At 42.8% G+C, this 17,883-nt stretch overlaps 3 protein-coding genes across 7 annotated transcripts in view; all 3 read right to left on the bottom strand.

Annotated features, from left to right (window-relative positions):
* The window catches only part of CTNNA3 (catenin alpha 3), a 1,002,073-nt gene that overhangs the window by 841,269 nt on the left and 142,921 nt on the right, over positions 1-17,883 (bottom strand). The gene's annotated exons all lie outside the window — the stretch shown is intronic.
* Positions 9,611-11,294, bottom strand: LOC140706440 (uncharacterized). Its single transcript, XM_078388999.1, has 5 exons — positions 11,169-11,294; positions 11,036-11,070; positions 10,245-10,289; positions 10,020-10,157; positions 9,611-9,783 (listed from the first exon to the last, which is right to left on the bottom strand). Exons 2-5 carry the CDS (start codon positions 11,037-11,039, stop codon positions 9,611-9,613), a joined length of 360 nt encoding a protein of 119 aa, XP_078245125.1. The 5' UTR covers positions 11,040-11,070; positions 11,169-11,294.
* On the bottom strand, positions 13,881-15,217 carry LOC144588312 (uncharacterized). The gene is made up of 2 exons (XM_078390901.1): positions 14,631-15,217; positions 13,881-14,445 (listed from the first exon to the last, which is right to left on the bottom strand). The coding sequence occupies exons 1-2, from the start codon at positions 15,036-15,038 to the stop codon at positions 14,338-14,340; spliced, it is 516 nt and encodes a 171-aa protein (XP_078247027.1). The 5' UTR covers positions 15,039-15,217; the 3' UTR covers positions 13,881-14,337.

Below are 17,883 nucleotides of genomic sequence, written 5' to 3'. Positions count from 1 at the left end.
CTAGCAGAGATACAGTATCCTCGGAGTTGGTACACACTCCTTAAAAATACACCGTTTTCAATTTTTGAGGGGCCAAAGAAATGGACCTTTCATTTACACAGGGGCTATTACAAGGACATTCCTGATCTTCTGAAGAACATGAATGATACGATAAAACAAGCTATAGACCTACAAGAAACGTGGTTGACCTACGACACCGTCATGGGCAAAGTTAGATTCACAGGCCCTGAAAATTACTTATTCTCGGCGGGGACGGAGTTAGCCCACATTTTGGGGGCCCCTCCGTATGTGGCTGTCAGGAAAATACCGCATGCTGCAGACATTAACGGCGGTTTCAGCTCCTTGTACGTCTATACAGATATCATCGAGCACCAAATCGTGGGAGACCACTCTGTACCTCTGTTACGCTGCATCCCCGTCAAGGGAGAAACCTACGAATGTGTTACAATTACTTACGACAAGCCGCATTACGTGCTGATGAGCAAGAATCACATCAACACAATAACCATTGAAATAAAGACGGACCAGAACCAACCCGTGCCATTCACTCTGGGGAAAGTTGTTGTGCGGTTGCATATTCGCCCCCGAAAGGGTTGTGTTTAGAAAGAGAACAGCAGAACGTTAAAATGGTGGTGCTGAAAGACTACGGAGATGTCAATGTTTATAGGGCGTACTATAAGGCCCAGGCAGGGCGGGGCATCCCTGGCTTTCACGGATCTGTAAACATGTACGGGGCGGGACTGGGCGGCATTTTTCGTGGATTGTTCCGAAAGGCTGTTCCCCTCTTGAGGAGAGGCTTTGAGTTCATTAAGCCGCACCTTAAGACCGCCGTGCATAATATAGCCGGAGACGTCGTGGGTCATGTTATGAAAAAAGTGAGACCCCAAGAAGGCTCAGGACTCACATACCTGAAAAGAAGGGGTGGAGTTAAGCGAAAAGCGGGTCATCTACGCCTAGGTCCTCCTAAACGGTTAAACAGCGGATTACCACCCAAAAAACGTCAGAAGCTTGAGAGCAAGAAGAAGAAAGCAAGCCGTAAGATTAGGGGTCTGAAGCGCGTCCGCGGAGACATCTTTTAAAATGGCTTTCATTCACAGCTCCTCCGAAGAGTGTGCCAAATCTGAATTGGATATTTTTCAACTATCGCCTACACAAACCAGCGTGGAAAGCTGTATGTATATAGAAGTCCCCCCTCTAGCGGCCATAACCCCCAACGGTCAAATAGAATTTTATGTAACAGGCAACAGTGAAGATTATCTCGATTTAAACAATACCTTGCTCTACGTGGTGTGTAAGATCACAAAAGCAAATGGGACAAACATCGCCGCGGATGCTAAAGTGGGTTTTGTAAATTATCCCATTGCAGCGCTCTTTAGCCAACTGGACGTCACCCTTGGGGACCGGCTCATCAGTCAGAGTAACAACTGCTACCCCTATAGGGCCATGATAGAGCTGCTTATGAATTACGGCTCCGACAGCATGAGTACCCAATTCGCGGCAGGCGGGTTTTATAGAGATGGTTATACAGCCATGGAACAAACCACCGTAGCCAACAACACTGGAAACTGGGGCTTTAGAATGAGAGCAGAACACACAGGGAACAGCAAGAAATGGAATCTGATGGGGCCGTTGCATAATGAGCTATTTTTTCAGGAGAAAATGTTACTGAACGGTGTAGATGTGAAAATCAAACTTACCCGTAGCAAGGATACGTTCTGCCTGATGAGTGGTGATGATGGAGAGAGGTACAAAGTGGATATTTTAAACGCCTCTCTGTTTGTCAAAAGGGTGAAAGTGTCCCCGGGGGTTCGCATAGGACACGCAGAGGCTCTTCTTGCATCTAATGCAAAATACCCCGTTGAACGCGTGGGAATGAAAGTGTTCAGTATACCGGCAGGAAGCCTTGTGTGCAATCAAGAAAACCTTTTTCTGGGACAGTTGCCGAAACAGCTCGTCATTACTTTTGTTGACAATGATGCTTTCAGCGGAGCCTATGACAAAAACCCTTACAATTTCCAACATTTCAATGTTAATTTTATCGCCTTGTACGTTGATGGGGTGCAAGTTCCAGCAAAGCCCCTCCAGCCGGATTATGCAAACGGCCTTTATGTCCGAGAGTACATGCAGTTGGTACAAACCTCCGGAAAAGCCATGAAGGACCAAGACATTTTCATCACCCCTAACGAATTTGGACACGGATACACCCTATATGCCTTTGATCTGACACCGGATCATGGCTGCTCGGAACATTATTCTCTGATCAAGACTGGAAATCTTCGAGCAGAGATCCGCTTTGCCCAACCCCTAGCGGCAACTATTAACATGCTCTTATACGGGGTATTTGACAACGTGATTGAAATCAACCATAGCAGAAACGTCCTCTTTGATTATATGTGAACATGAACACGCTGCAGCTATTAAGCGTATTACAACGAGATAAGACCTTTCTAGATGTCTATCCCTGCGACCTTTTACCAAGGGCCCTTGTTACCAAAAGACCTACCGGAATAGTGGTGAACACACACCCCCACACGATGCCTGGGGAACACTGGCTGGCCCTCTATCTACCAGTTAATGGTCCTGGAGAGTTTTTTGACTCATACGGCATAGACCCGGACAACCCGCGGATACCTGAAACAATTACAGGTTTTTTATGGCGTCAGGGCAATGAAATAATATTCCAGAAGAGACAGCTACAACACCCTTCGGCAGGGACCTGCGGCTATCACTGTGTGTTCTTTTTACAGAACAGAACAAAAGGCCTGAAGTTTGATCAAATTTTAAAGTTGTACTCGGATGATACTACCAAAAATGACCGCATGGTTGTAGAGTTTGTCAAGAACAGGAAAATTCAAAGAGCACCCCCCGCATGCCACCCGTTTCATCATATTCAAGCCTGCGGACCCCTGTGTAAAACATAAAAAATGTAAGCTGTGCATAAATAAAATAAAAGACAAACGTTAAATGTTTTATCTGTCATGGTTTTTATTAATGTATTTTATAAAGTGAGCCATTCAGGCTTCTTGACCACGGGTCTCCAAGGGGTTGTTGGAAGCTCCTTGACGCGCAGCCATTCCGGTCTCTTGAACTGTTTCTTGGGTCGGACAACAGCGGATGTGGCAGGCGGGGAGGAAGAAGACGGCGGTGCTGTTTTCAGCGCTTCTAATTGTTCTCTAACGGCTGAATTTCCCGCGATAGATGTGGGGATGTTCAGTTCGGCCAGAGCTTTAAGAAAAACGTCCCACCCCTTGGGTTTTCTCTTATCAGAAAGGGTTGTAGACTGGGTGATGCCTCTGACCAGGTCCAGAATATTAGAGCCAGGTAAGAGCTCCCCCCGGTACCGGAAGGCCCCTTTGTCATCCCATGAAGAGATGTCTTGATGTCGCCTTAATTTACTTAGCAAAATCTCTGCATTTTTCTTGTAACGGTTGGGCAGACTGTCTAACACCTCTTGAATATCCTCGGGTAGGGCCTCTTGAGGGACCGGTGACGAGGGGGGAGGAGCGGCGGGCTGTGGGGGCGGTTGCATTGTTTTTTCCATATCCTCCTGCCTGGTCAGCGTTAAAAACCTCTGTAGAACGCCATTGTAAAGCTTAGCTTTTTCATACTCTGACAAGTCTGACCTTAAGAGAATCTCTCTCATCTCAGAATCCAAGCGTCTGACCGTGGTGGCCCTGATGTTTTCTGGTACACCCCTCAGCTCTTGTAGCTGAGCACTGGGGACCAGATACATCTTTTCAGCATAATCCATTACTTATTAGTTAAAAGACTGGTTATTAGAGGGACAGCGATACCCAATAAGGGTCCCAGGAAACCTCCAGACTGCTTCACCAGGTATTTTTTCCGCCGTAGGGGTACCCTCTTGTTACTCAAGGTTTTAATTAGTGTTCGTTTCTTCTTTAAAACACGTACCTGATTAGGCGTTAGAGCTATCTTTCCTTTTAAAGTATTCAGAGCAATCTCTGAAATGGCAGTGACCAGATCATCCGAAGCAGCACATAAAATGGCTTTTCTCTGCCGCAGGGGGGCCTTAATAAGGAGCTTCAAAAGTGGCAGGTTTCTCCTTATACGTTCAGACATGTTATCCGACTGCTGAATCGGCTTCAATGAAGAAAAGGGTTTCAAAGCAGCCGTCTTTTGTTGCCTGTAGCAGATTTCTTCAAGGTATACACAGCAGGCCAGTCCGGTGGGAAAAGGCCTGTTCTCAGTCTGTAAGGTTCAGGGGTATTGGCGTTTAAATCTACCAACAGATAACCGTGAGGAGGAGTTGTGGCATCTGCAAAAGCTTCCATGAAGAACTGTACATTTCGCGGATACATCTGACGGGCTAGTGTGGCAATTTGCTGCTTATCCCTGGGGTTTTTAAAGAGGACTAAAAACTTTGCGTTCAGACTAATGGATCGGGCAGATTTTCCCTGGGAAAAAATGTTCTGAGTAATTAAAAAAACACTTACGTTCCTGTGATGCACATATTGTGTAAATAACTTTTCCACTTCCTTATTATCAGAGGCAGACTGCATCAAATCGTCTAAAATCAAGAAGTTTATTTTAGTGGGGGGTAACAGAACATCATCATCAAACTTTTCCGGCAAGCCTTCTACAAAACGAATACAGGGATATTTACAGAGAAGAGTCTTATATACAGGTTGCCAGCATCCATAACACCAGATAATATTTTCAGGCATGTCAGAAAATACATTGCGCGCGTTGTCAAGCATATTCTTAATAAAAAATGTTTTTCCACAACCACTGGGTCCTGCTAGGATAGCTGAAAAAGGATGAACCCACAACGTATTTAGTTCAGTAGCCATAAGGTAGGGTTTTAAAGTCTTCGACAATCACTCTTTTGTCATAAACCACCTTTTGAGTTTTCCTTAAAAGCTTTGTATGAATCAACCACTGCCGCTTATCCCTGACAATGCCTGGCTGCTCTACCACTATTTCACGGAGCGAACCATCTCGGTTGTCAGAAGCGTACGTAAAAACCAAATCCTTGAGACTGTCAAAATTAATTTTTTCAGAGTTAGTCACATTCAGTGTGATCCCTTTGACCTTCATGCACGCACTACCGTCACAGATTTTATACCCGTACGTTTTTGGTCCTCCGGACACAAATTCTGTAATATGCATGCCTTCAGGAACCTCACTCGTGAGGTCCCCCAGGTAGTCCCCTAAGGAGGGTTTCCATTCACCCTCCCGTTGTACAAAAATAACAGAGTCAGTATCGTGATAAAGAACTCTATCCTGCAGTTTGTCAAGCAGGTTGTAAAGCTCAAGACGTGCATAAGCTGTGGTAAAGCAGGCTATGAATTCATTTTTCCTACCCTTGGTGGTTAATCTGTCAGTCGCATGTTTCCATGACACACAGACAGCATCATCCGCCAAAAATTCAAACATGGACACTTTGTAAGACTCTGAAAATAAGAGGTTGAAATATTCATCCGGATCTCTGACCACCTGAGTGTTAGGCAGATTCGTTCTCTGACCAAACTTACCCCACAGAGAGTTTAGAAACAGCTTGGCAATCTGTCTTTTTGCGGGGTTTACAGCAATTTTATCTTTACGTAGGGTTATACCCTCTTTCTGTTCATAATCAGCAATATATTTGTTTTTATCTGCCTCGCTGACACACCACGAGGGATAGCCTGATGCCTCCTGTTTGTGGCGAAGGTGCAGCTTCATGTAATCTGAAAACAGTTCATCCGATCTGTTTTCAAAATGCCATACCTCAAAGATTTTCACAACCTTGTACCCCTTATTTATGGCTACATTCAGTTCTATAGTACACCAGGTCCCCGTCAAAGCTCTCTCCTCATCGGTATGTTCACAAGGGGTTCTCTGGCTGCTTTCTGCACAGGCGGCACACAGCACAAACATAAGTTTTCCACCAATCCTGGCTGGCAAAACTGGAAAAAAGAGGCCTCTAGGTGGTGAGATTTTTGCCTTTACGATACCAAAGTAGGCAGTCACAGGCTCAAAATTCTCATATATGATTTTGGGGTGCCCCAGAGGGTACTCTTTAGTTTTGTTGACATAGGGGTAAAGGCTGGTAAAATCATAGTAAAGAATTTGCTCTCCCGGTTTAGCTCTGTAGTACAAACGGATCGCGTTTGTACGACCACCAAAGAGAGCATCCCTAGGTGCTAAGGGATCTGGAAAATCAGCTGTAGCAAGGTAATTTTTGACATCGTTGTCGTTTCTCACCATCTCTTTCCATTCGTGCTCCCAAATTGATCTGACTTCAAAGCCCTTGCTTCTCAAAACGGCTGTCCTTTCCTGTGTGGCATTGAAAAGAGCCCCATAGGTTTTCCCTAACAGAGGATTCCAATCCTCAGAATGGTAACAGAGGGCACAGCCGTGGAAAAAACACCCCAGGAACTCTAAACATATGCCCCTGCCATTAACAACCATATAACCATCTACATAAAGAGAACCGATACAAAATTCCCCACCATTCAAAGCATGCTGAACCCTGGTTTTTTCTTTATGTGCAATATAAGACAACCACTGGATCGATGCAGATGAGAAGCGCTTGCACTGGCGATGATAGTTGTCTGGGTGCGGGATTGCTATTTTATTTTTCGGCAGAAATTTGAACTTGTACATGCTAAGACACACACCCGCTAGGGTGGGGTATTGGAGAGGGTCTATGGCAAACCAATCATGTCCCCCATCGTACACTTTCACCTTCTTCTTTGTCAGGGTCATAATTTCATGGCGATACTTTGTGCAGGCCTGTTCCAGGATATTAACATCCTGCTGGCAGTAGGCAGCCAATTCACGCTGCAGGTTAAAGGTTTTTGTCTTATTCTCTTCATGCCATTTTAAGAAAGCCTTCTGCTCAGAAGGCATCATGTGCTGCACTCCATAAGCTTCGGGGGGTGGCAAGGGTCCCTCATACTGTTCGTTTTCAGGGGTGTTGAAGTAATGAGGGAAGTATCCCTTAGACTCCTGATTGAGCCCTAGACATTTGGGTAATTTTGCCAGGGCCATGGGGAGATGGCATAGAGAGTCCAGGAATTTTATATCAAGAGCCGGCACGGATATTGTTATGAGTTTACCCCCTTGAGTAATAAGTTCTACCTCCAGTTTTTCTTTGACTAGCTGGTTGAGAATGAAATAACCGTCATAACCTTTTGAATTATGGGCTATGAACGTTGTTCCCCCGAAAACACTCCCTTCTGTGAAAGTCCGAATGAATTCCTCAATGCAAGCCTCACCCCTAAACTCCCAGGATTTCCCATAAGGCCATGTCTTTTTCTCCTCAGCTTTTTTCTTAGTTTTCCCAGAGCCAGTCTCGCTACATGAACCGTCGTCCTCATCATATTGTTCACTATCCTCCACCCCCTCTTCCTCAGCATCCTGTTCAAGGATCTCCTTTATCCAATCGGGCATACTGCTTTTCACAGCAGCATCTTTTTTAAAATGCCGCACAGTCTCACCCCAAAAGGCTCGGGCATAACAGTAATTGGGGATGTGTAACCCCGTGTCTTGTCTTGATTCTATATCATAAAATATATAATGGGTTGAGATCTTTGGCTCTTTAAGTGGGCGCATGAAACAGAAGTGGTTTACCTCTTCTCCCCTAGGAGCCCAGCAGATATTACATACCCTGCCTATACAGTCCTTTGTGAAATGCTCTGCATTTTGAAAACGACCGCAGTCCTCACAAAACTTTCTATAAGTACAGGGTACCTTGTTCTCTGCCGCCAGCTTGGTGTGTAATTCTAAGCATTCTCTCGACCTGCATTTCATTTTGCAACACTTACACTTCTTCATGATGTTCACATTAGAAGCGCAATCTTTTCTTAGACAGAGTCTACAGAAAAATATACAGTCATGAATATGAGAGTACAATTTGTGGCAATATTGACAGTAATTACGAGCCCCAAAGAGTCCCTTTATATTAAGAACTCCATAAAAGTGATTATCATGGAGAAGCAACGTATACGTTTGTGTATACTTGTGTCCTTGTGGTTTAAACAAGCCCCAGCCTTTGTCGCCATAGTGTGCAATCTGGATATTGACCTGTAAGTGGTCCTCAAAAAGAGGGATGTCAGACAAAGAAACCTCTTTGTCTACAGGCCAGTGGACTGCCTGATACAATTGCAGAGCTCCATGTGCCAACTCTGCATCTGTTGGGACCTTTTTAGACATTACACGAACTAAGCTTGCTCCAAAGCATAGTTTACTGTTTACATCAGTGAAATCGATTAGATGTTTCCTTTTCTTATTTATAATTGCACTATAGGGGATAGAGCGTAAGGCTCTTGGGCGGCTGCCCCCCCTAGGAGGTCTCACAATGGTTACAACTAATCGTAAAACACCGTCTAAACAAAGTTCCATATTACTCTGCAAAAGATTTGCTAAGTTGGAGAGAAACTCGTCAGCGTCTAGAGCACCCTTGACCTTTTTCACTGAAAAGAGAGGCTTATGCATGTTCCCACCCTCAAATCTCAGCTGCACACAATCCCCCGTCTCCAAGCTTTCATTAACATGATCCAGTACCTCTTGAACAGCTAAATGTAATGCTGAAACGGCTTGTGCATAGCTGGTCACATGTTCTAGATTTACGAACCGGAATTCTTGCGCTATGTGTAGGGTGCTATATCTTTCATTTTCCCACTCCCACCTATTTGTGACTTCGGCATACACCGGAGGGTTCTCTGCCTCATGTTCAGGTGTCTGCAGGGCAGCGTCTGGAGATTGCTCCTGAGACAGGGCCCAGCTAGAAGGTAAAGAGCACCCTGGTGGGTATTCCTGCGACTCTCGGCTGTTAACCCCAATCGCCCCAGAGTTCTCTGGTGTCTGCAGGGTAGCGTTTGGAGATTGTTCTTGAGACTGTGTGCAGCTAGAAGGCAAAGATAACCTTTTCCTACGTGCAAGCAGTTTCTTGGCCCCTTGTAACAATTTAACAACTCTATTGTGCCAGTACAGTTTAGCTGTGCTTGGTTTCCTTCTTTTTCTCCCCCTAGACTGACGGCCAGGGTGAGCCCTTCTCATTGTATACTTCCTGTTTGTCTGTTTAACATCAGGATAGCCTAGGCCTGTTTGAATTTTAAAGGACATTGCACAAGAAAAATGATCCATTTTTTTAATAGCATCACAAATGGCATTTATATCAGGGACCTCGTCCATAATTTGGTTTAGACTTGCTCTGGCCGCATTAACCACATTGAAAATCATCATAAAATTTTTAAACCAACATTCAACTTTAGAGGTGTATACAGCTAAAGCCTTTCCATCAATTTCAACCAAGCCCTCTTTTTTCCTACCCTCCACAGCTTGAGGATTTGCAAGCTTTTTGCTACCATCTCCATTAGTTGACTTGGCCTGGGGACTCCACGGTTTGCTGCCGTCTGATCTTTCGCCATACTTTGGATCCATTGCCATCTGAGGGGCCGCTGGATTTTGGCCACCATTCCCGTCAGCAACCGGCTTGGGTCCCTTCAAGACCTGTGGGTTTGCGGATTTGATACCGGCCGGTCTTTCATGTATCTTGGGATCTGTCGTCATCTGAGGGATCGCTGGGGTTTTGCCCCTACCCCCGCTGGCAGCTTTGCCCCCCTTCAAGGCTGGGATGTTGGCTGATTTTCCAGGAACCGGTCTTTCAGCTTCCTTGTATCTTTTGGGGGGGATCGTCATATTGAGGGATCGCTGGGGTTTTGCCCCTACCCCCGCTGGCAGCTTTGCCCCCCTTCAAGGCTGGGATGTTGGCTGATTTTCCAGGAACCGGTCTTTCAGCTTCCTTGTATCTTTTGGGGGGGATCGTCATATTGAGGCCTAGAAAAGAAATAATGGGTCTTGTAAAGGCTGCATTTCAGCGCTCTCTCTCTCTCTGTATCTCTCTCTCTCTCTCTCTCTCTAACAAACCAACCCACCTCCCCCCCCCCCCACACACACACACACACGCACAAACTTGTTTTAAAGGGGAATGACCCCCATGCTGCCTCCCCTTCCCTCCCCTGTTAAAATCGCTGCTGTGTAAAAAAAGGGTCTGCCATGAAAAGTACACTTACTCTGATTAGCACTTCTCTTAAAGGTATATCTATGAAACTGGGCCCTGTCTGTCCTTGGTATATTGTAGCTAGTCGATGGCACCACAGCTTGATTTTGTGTAAAAAATTCATTATCATCAGAGTCGCGAAAATATTTCTCTGAAAAAGAAACAGTATTTCTAAATCATTAGGGATTTTAAAAGTAAAAAAGTCCTCCTTAAACCCCCAATATGTTAATGAGCTTACCCAGGGAGGCATCGGATGCTGGGCTATTTTCCTTGGAATTCCCGGCTGTAGAGAACAGAAACATGTTAGGGCATGCCTGATGAACATTTGACATCCCTGTTTTTAAAAACTGCAAGATGGATGCTATTGAATCACAGCTGTATTGTCTGGTTCTAAATTATCTCAAAATTAATTGCAGAGAATCTGAAAATACAGAGGCTAAATCAGAAATGAGCCTTCAATTAAAAAATCTAGACTCTTTGATTCAAATACAATTGGAAGGAGACATAAAAGAATTTTTGGCGAAAATACAGATAAGCAGTCTGCCAGATGTTAATTCTGCAATTTTTTTAACTGGACAATACGTTTTTCAGGATAAAATTAATTATGGAAGAATTTTTACATTTTTATCTTTTGCATCATACATAATCAGATTTTTTCAGAAGAAGATACGGCTTTTGGCAGAGAATGAAATGGATTTTCTATCACGGCATATCATGACATGTGTAACTCAGCGACAAGGGAATTTGAATTTCATAACCGTAAGTATTGTTCCTAAATTCAAATTTAATAACAGCTTATAAATATCTATTCTATAAAATCATAAAATGCTTCATATTTCTGTCTCCTGCAGGAAAGAAGTTTAAATACCTTTCTAAGACAAGCTTTGACCACGCCATCAAGATGGTATTATTTATTCAGCTGGCTGCTTGCAATACAAAAAAAAATATTCTCTGCCATGCAGTAAATAAAATATATATTTAAAACTCTACGCAATGTCTATAAGTTTTTTTAAAAGAACAATCTCTTACCCATCTCGGCGTGTTGAGTTATTAATGCTGAAAGCCTAGGGAAAAAAAAAGTCACATAATGAATACATATTTTAAAAAGGACAGGTCTATTTTTAAAAAGAATTAAATCTCATAGATGTATAAAGTTACTCACCTATTAGCTTGTCTTGGCAAGGGACAGAGAAGATCGGATAAAAGACAGCTCAAAACTCTAGTTTATATACCGTTTGAAAGGGAAGCAAAAGTTTTTCTGATCACGACTCATGCTGCTTCAGGAAACAACAGCCGATCATGATGTGGATTGAAAGATACACAATTACCGTGAAACAATGGCACCTCATTAACAACCCATTTGAAAGGAAAGGAAGAGAATACACATGCTGTCTTATCTATTCAGCTACCTGCTGAAGGATGTGACTATGTTAATCTACTCAAACAGATGCCTCCAGGCCTTTGCTTATCTAAGCCACAGATGTCCTGTTATTTTACAGGTCAGCAGGATGACCCCTATTCTTTCAGAGTTCAGTTTAGGAGTGGCATTTAGATCCAAAAAAAAGTGATTCTTTGATATTAGAACGCTAATCAGAAAGGGTAAATTAATAAAAGAACAGTGTATGGCGGATTTATGCTCTTTATTAAAAGGATGCTGTACAAATTTTTAGGAGCCTCAATATGTCTTGACAGATTTTCATTGGGAAAAAGAAATGACTTATTTTTTCACCTTACAGCCAAACGGAGTTGCTTCATTGTGATAAATAAAATGTTTTATACTATTCTAAATGTATACAAATACATAAACTGTTGCTGCTGTTTTTGAAATCTCAGTGATCCTGATGTCCACAGATTTTCATTGGGAAACAGAAATGACTTATTTTTTCACCTTACAGCCAAACTGAGTTGCTTCCTTGTGATAAATAAAAATGTTTTATACTATTCTAAAATGTATACAAATACATAAACTGTTGCTGCTGTGACTTTGAGGTTCTATAACGTCTGTTTGCCGATCCAACCGCCTAATATGGCGGGGAGTTCGTTTGGAGTCAAATGCTGTATTTTGAAATTTAGTTTCACATGTATTTTTAAAAAGGGGCAACTTGTTTATCATTTATCATAACTTTTTTTTTTTTCTTTTCTTTTAATTCTTGGTTATAAGATTTTGCGAAAATCCATGATCTTTACAGTCCATTTAAGGGTGAAATTCTGTATACTTCTAATGAAATCATCTGCTTTTTAATTCAAGCATTTTTACATTTGTGGCATAAATTTATTCTGTGACCCCTGCCTGTAAATAGCTGACCTGTGTTTCTGTGTGGTTAGCTGAGGGAAACAGCAGTCTACCCCTGCTGTTTTTCATGATTTACAGTGATTACCCATTATCTCATTGGCACCTAATTTGAAAGGGAACACGACAAAGGGAAGTGTCTACACATCCTAAGATTGTTACTATTTTTATCTACTCAAGCAGATGGGTCTGTATTTTGCAGGCCGTCAGGACTATGTTTTATCTAAGACACAGAGGTCCTGTATTTTTTACAGATCAGCAGGATGACCCCTATTCTTTCAGAGTTCAGTTTAGGAGTGGCATTTAGATCCAAAAAAAAAAAAAAAAAGTGATATTTTTGATATTAGAACGCTAATCAGAAAGGGTAAATTAATAAAAGAACAGTGTATGGCGGATTTATGCTCTTTATTAAAAGGATGCTGTAACGCATACATTCTTAAATCACAGGGCTTTTAGAAATAATAATCTCAAAGAATTTTGAAAACCCCCAACACACACACACACACACACACACACACACACACACACACACACACACACACACACACACACACACACACACACACACACACACACACACACACACACACACACACACACAGAGAGAGAGGTTCTAGGAATCTTCCTTGGGTATAAACACGTGGAAAACTTTTTTACTTTGAATGGTATTAAAGACATTTACTAAAACATGGGTTTTTTTTTTTACTGCTCAACTTATTGCTCTTCACTATTTCTAGCTTACTTACTAAATCTGCCTTCAAGCGTCTGAAATTTTCATTTGGGAAACAGAAATGACTTATTTTTTCACCTTACAGCCAAACTGAGTTGCTTCCTTGTGATAAATAAAATGTTTTATACTATTCTAAATGTATACAAATACATAAACTGTTGCTGCTGTGACTTTGAGGTTCTATAACGTCTGTTTGCCGATCCAACCGCCTAATATGGCGGGGAGTTCGTTTGGAGTCAAATGCTGTATTTTGAAATTTAGTTTCACATGTATTTTTAAAAAGGGGCAACTTGTTAATCATTTATCATAACTTTTTTTTTTTTCTTTTCTTTTAATTATTGGTTATAAAATTTTGCGAAAATCCATGATCTTTACAGTCCATTTAAGGGTGATTTTCTGTATACTTCTAATGAAATCATCTGCTTTTTAATTCAAGCATTTTTACATTTGTGGCATAAATTTATTCTGTGACCCCTGCCTGTAAATAGCTGACCTGTGTTTCTGTGTGGTTAGCTGAGGGAAACAGCAGTCTACCCCTGCTGTTTTTCATGATTTACAGTGATTACCCATTATCTCATTGGCACCTAATTTGAAAGGGAACACGACAAAGGGAAGTGTCTACACATCCTAAGATTGTTACTATTTTTATCTACTCAAACAGATGTGTCTGTATTTTGCAGGCCGTCAGAACTATGCTTATCTAAGCCACAGAGGTCCTGTTATTTTACAGGTCAGCAGGATGACCCCTGTTTTTAAAGATTTCAGTTTTTAGGAGGGTATTTAGATACAAAAAATGTGATATTTTGATATTAGAAAGCTAATCAGAAAGGGAAAATTAATAAATGAACAGTGTATGCCGGATAAAAATCTTTATTAAAAGGAGGCTGTAACGCATACATTTTTTTTTTTTTAAATCACAGTGCTTGTATAAATACACAATACATGTTATGAACACAATAAAGTGAGTATTATGATATACAGTAAAGTCCATATTGTAACGCATACATCTAAATCTCAATGTTTGCAGAAAAGCACAATACAGTATATATCTTATTGGTTATTATGTTGTGAGAAATAATAATTTCCCTCCTGAAGCAGAGAAGGACATGACAGTGCATTAGATCTGCATTCTCTGATACCTCAAATCCTAAGAATGCAATAGTTACATCATTTGACTACCCCCGATGAGGGTTTACAATGCATATTTATTAAAAGCATACATCTAAATAACAGAAAATATAGGACAGGCATTTTAGTTTTTACAGAAGGTAGAAACACACAATACAGGCTTTTTAAAGGTTATATATTCATTTAGGATGGTTTCTCTCTTGAAACAATGAACCCTGATGATTCCAGATGAGCCGTGGGACCATAAAGGCAATCACACTCAAGGCCATCTTCCAAGATAAATGTCTTATCCTGTGTTTGGGAATGAAACATAATTTCAGTAAGTTTTAAAATAACTTAAAGCCACATCACTAACATAGCCATAACTACCGGTTTTAAAACACCCCCCCCACCCCCCCCACCCCCCCACCACCCCCCCACCACCCCTTATAACAGAGGTTTAAATGTCCATCTTTTAAAAAGAGAATTGTTCTTACCAGAAAGCTTGGATTTTCTTCAGCACTCTCAAAACCTTCATCAGGAGGCTGTGCCAACACTTGCTGCTCAGGACCATTGCCATGGACCGGTAAATCTCTTTTTATACCTTGTTCATCATCTTCCTCATCGCCCCACAACATGGTACAGGCCAGTTTTCTTGTGTTTTTCTGCTTCGGGTTCGCCTTTGCAGAAAAAACAAAAACGTCTTCTGCAGGCTTGACTTCTCTTGTTAACTTTTCTGGGTCTTTGGGTAGGCTATTCTTTAGGCTTGCCGGATTTCCTAATGGACACAAGGGGCTAGAGAACCCCACCGGTCCGTTGTAATAAGCTTTGGGCTGCAGGCGTCTCCTGGTTTTTCCCGCAGGCTTATGGACGGGCTCCGGAACTTTGTTCTCCTTCTCCGCCATGTCTACAAAACCGCAGGACCTTTGCAAAGAGCTGACAGAGCGCGCAGAAGTGTCCCCGAACCACGTTTTTATAGCCTCTCAGCAAACTCCCCGGGGCTTTCCCACCCTTGCAGGGCCTAGGGACAAGCCGGGGCATGTCCTACGACCACCCCTTTTCCAGCCAAGGCCCTCCAACCGCTCCCCATTGGTCTACGGGGTCGTGGGGTGGCACGCAACCTCGGGGACCAATCCTCAGGCCACCCCAGGGTCACGGGGGACCCCTGCCTCTAGGAAAAGGCTCCTATAGGCTCACGGGCCCACCCGAAATCCCTGACGTCACGCAGGGGGCTGGGGCAAGCCGAGACATGGTCTACGACCACCCCTTTTCTAGCCAAGGACCTCCAACCGCTCCCCATTGGCCTACGGGGTCGTGGGGTGGCACAACCCCTCGGGGTCCAATCCTCAGGCACCCCTAGGGTCACGGGGGACCCCGGCCTCTAGGGAAAGACCCCTATAGGCCCACGGGGACCCCCACAACCCCTGACGTCACCGTTCGGACCACCCCTTCCGCCGGAAGGGGCCTGGGTCCAGCCTAGGCGCCGGAAGTCCCTCCCCTTCCGGTCCAGGGTCCCAAAAGGGGGCGTGGCACCTGTCAAAATTGAGATTGAATAAAGCTACCACTATCCTACTACTGATCAAGACTCAAAATATATTGGCTTTTATTGCTTTTTCTGGATCCCAGTAAGTCTCGGGGCTGCACAAGATGAAACTTAATGCTTAATAAACCCAGTTTAAGAAACTACAGATTCTTCCTTGCCGTTACTTCTTAAGACAACATGACTTTAATATCAATTCATTTTCCCCACTCCCTTTTTTTAAACAGCCTAGGTAAAGAAGAGTTTTGAACATAAGCTTGTTGTGCCTTTTTGGTCAGCCTAATAAATGCTGGCCACAATATGGATTTTAGCATTGCTACTTCTGCATTTGCTAAAGTTATGGTGCACCTTCCAGACTGGTCATAAGGCTCCAGTAGAGGAGGAGGTACTTAGAGGAGTAGGAGCTTTATACTAGATATACACCTTTGCAATAATCTGGAATAAATGTATTCACTGTGGGTTAGCTACAAACAGACACAAACCTGCCTGCAACACAAGCCACTTTAAATCATACTATTCCATCCTGTGCCTCTTTTCTGTTTCTGCTGGTGGCAGCTCACTCTTTCACTGCCATCGCCTTTCTGCTCCCCATCATCCACCTCACTTCACCCTGCTCCACAGCCTTTTCTTCTGAGTATATGTAAAAACTGGAGCAGAAAAGTGCAATTGGGCACCACTTTCAAACCACAATAGGGTTTTGTATCATGCACATGTTGCTGCAGATGCCATGTGGTTTGTGTGTAGTTCTGGCCGCAAGGGCCCAGCCAGTCTTCAACCCCATGAATACAAGGTGAAAATATTTTAAACTAAGTTGCAAATTATGGCTGCAAATGTTCACAGACATTTATTTCCCCATTTCTATGTGCCTTTCCCCAAAAAACTTTTTAGGTTTCTCAGGGCCTATTAAAAAGCACTGTTAGAACAAAACAAACTATATTCTAAAGAGCATATTGCAGTCATCTAGAACCAAAACAGTGTCTTGCTATAGTCTGAGAAACAGACAGATTTGTACGTCCCTATTGCTGGCTGGATAGCTCAGTGGTAGAAGTTGGGAGTTCAATTCTCCACTTTGCCTCCTGCAAGTACAGCCAGCCCCCATCACCTTGGGCAAGCTGCACAATTCCAGGGTGACCCCAGAAGAAGGGAATGGTACACCACTTCTGAGTATTCTCTACGTGGAAAATCATGACAAGGGTCACCTTAAGTTTGAATTGATTTGATGACACATCATCATCATCATCATGTACCATGACATCTCAAGAACTATCAGAAGGGGGGGAGGGATTGGTCCAAGAGGTAAATAACCATTATAATCAGAAGCTGAAGATTAAAACAACTGTTACAGCAGGTTCTTCTTTTTTATAAATAGAGACAACTTCATTGAAGAAATTATAATTCACAGTCTTCCTCACAAACATGTTCTGGCTTTTTCAGGGAAAATTAATGAGATTCACCCAGCAGTTTGAGAAGCACTTTGGACATTACCAACCAGTTGTAAATATGGTAACAGAAGCAGTGAGTTGTTCAGAACTGCTACATTCTGAAATCAATGGATAGTGACCAGATGACCTTGGAAACACTAGAGAACATATTACATTCATCACAGTATGGATCTGGGTAACATTAAGGGTTATATGTTTCATAATTTAATAGAATTAGACCAGAGTGGGCAGCCTCCAGAGGCCTGAAACCTGCATATATTCACCTGGGAACTTGGAGGGCAGAAACTCTCCTCAAAATATGTTTTGTTTTTAAAAACCCCGTTTCCTTTACTGCAAAGTCCTCTTCACAATCTCTAGTGACCAAACATATTTGGGGGGGGGTTAGATGTGCTGGAGTAATACATGGCAAAATTGCATCCCCACCCCCAGGGCACACGTATCTTTTAAGAAAAACTTTTAAACAGGGGTGTGTGGAAGAGCTAAAAGTGTGCAGGGTCACATTTGGGATCTTGGAGATACACATGCAGACTTAGGGCCACATGTTTCCTCCTCCTGAATTAGATATATCCACTCTTAAGTATGGCAGTTTTATAGAGAAAATGAAATCTGCATAATGATGTCATGCCAGAAATATTCAGGTTGTCCATACTTATTTATGATAAAGCGTTGTTCAAGTTAGACATTTGAAGCTGGACTCTTCACATATTGAACACATCCCTTCCCCCCCCCTCCAGAAAGTAATAAAACGAAAGTGACAGAGAGAGTATC

Source organism: Pogona vitticeps, chromosome 3 (assembly GCF_051106095.1).
Source record: "Pogona vitticeps strain Pit_001003342236 chromosome 3, PviZW2.1, whole genome shotgun sequence".
Lineage (NCBI taxonomy): Eukaryota > Metazoa > Chordata > Lepidosauria > Squamata > Agamidae > Pogona > Pogona vitticeps.
The sequence above is the reverse complement of the archived record's forward strand: the minus strand, read 5'-3'. Positions and strand labels throughout refer to the sequence as shown.

Excerpts from the sequence above, each read along its gene's own strand:
- LOC140706440 (XM_078388999.1), bottom strand. Across the intron at positions 10,158-10,244 it reads AGCATCCGATGCCTCCCTGG|AGAAATATTTTCGCGACTCT; the intron begins GTAAGCTCATTA and ends TTTCTTTTTCAG. Across the intron at positions 9,784-10,019 it reads TAAGAGAAGTGCTAATCAGA|GCCTCAATATGACGATCCCC; the intron begins GTAAGTGTACTT and ends TTTCTTTTCTAG.
- LOC144588312 (XM_078390901.1), bottom strand. The coding sequence starts at position 15,038 with ATGGCGGAGAAGGAGAACAAAGTTCCGGAGCCCGTCCATAAGCCTGCG. Across the intron at positions 14,446-14,630 it reads AAGAAAATCCAAGCTTTCTG|GATAAGACATTTATCTTGGA; the intron begins GTAAGAACAATT and ends TCCCAAACACAG.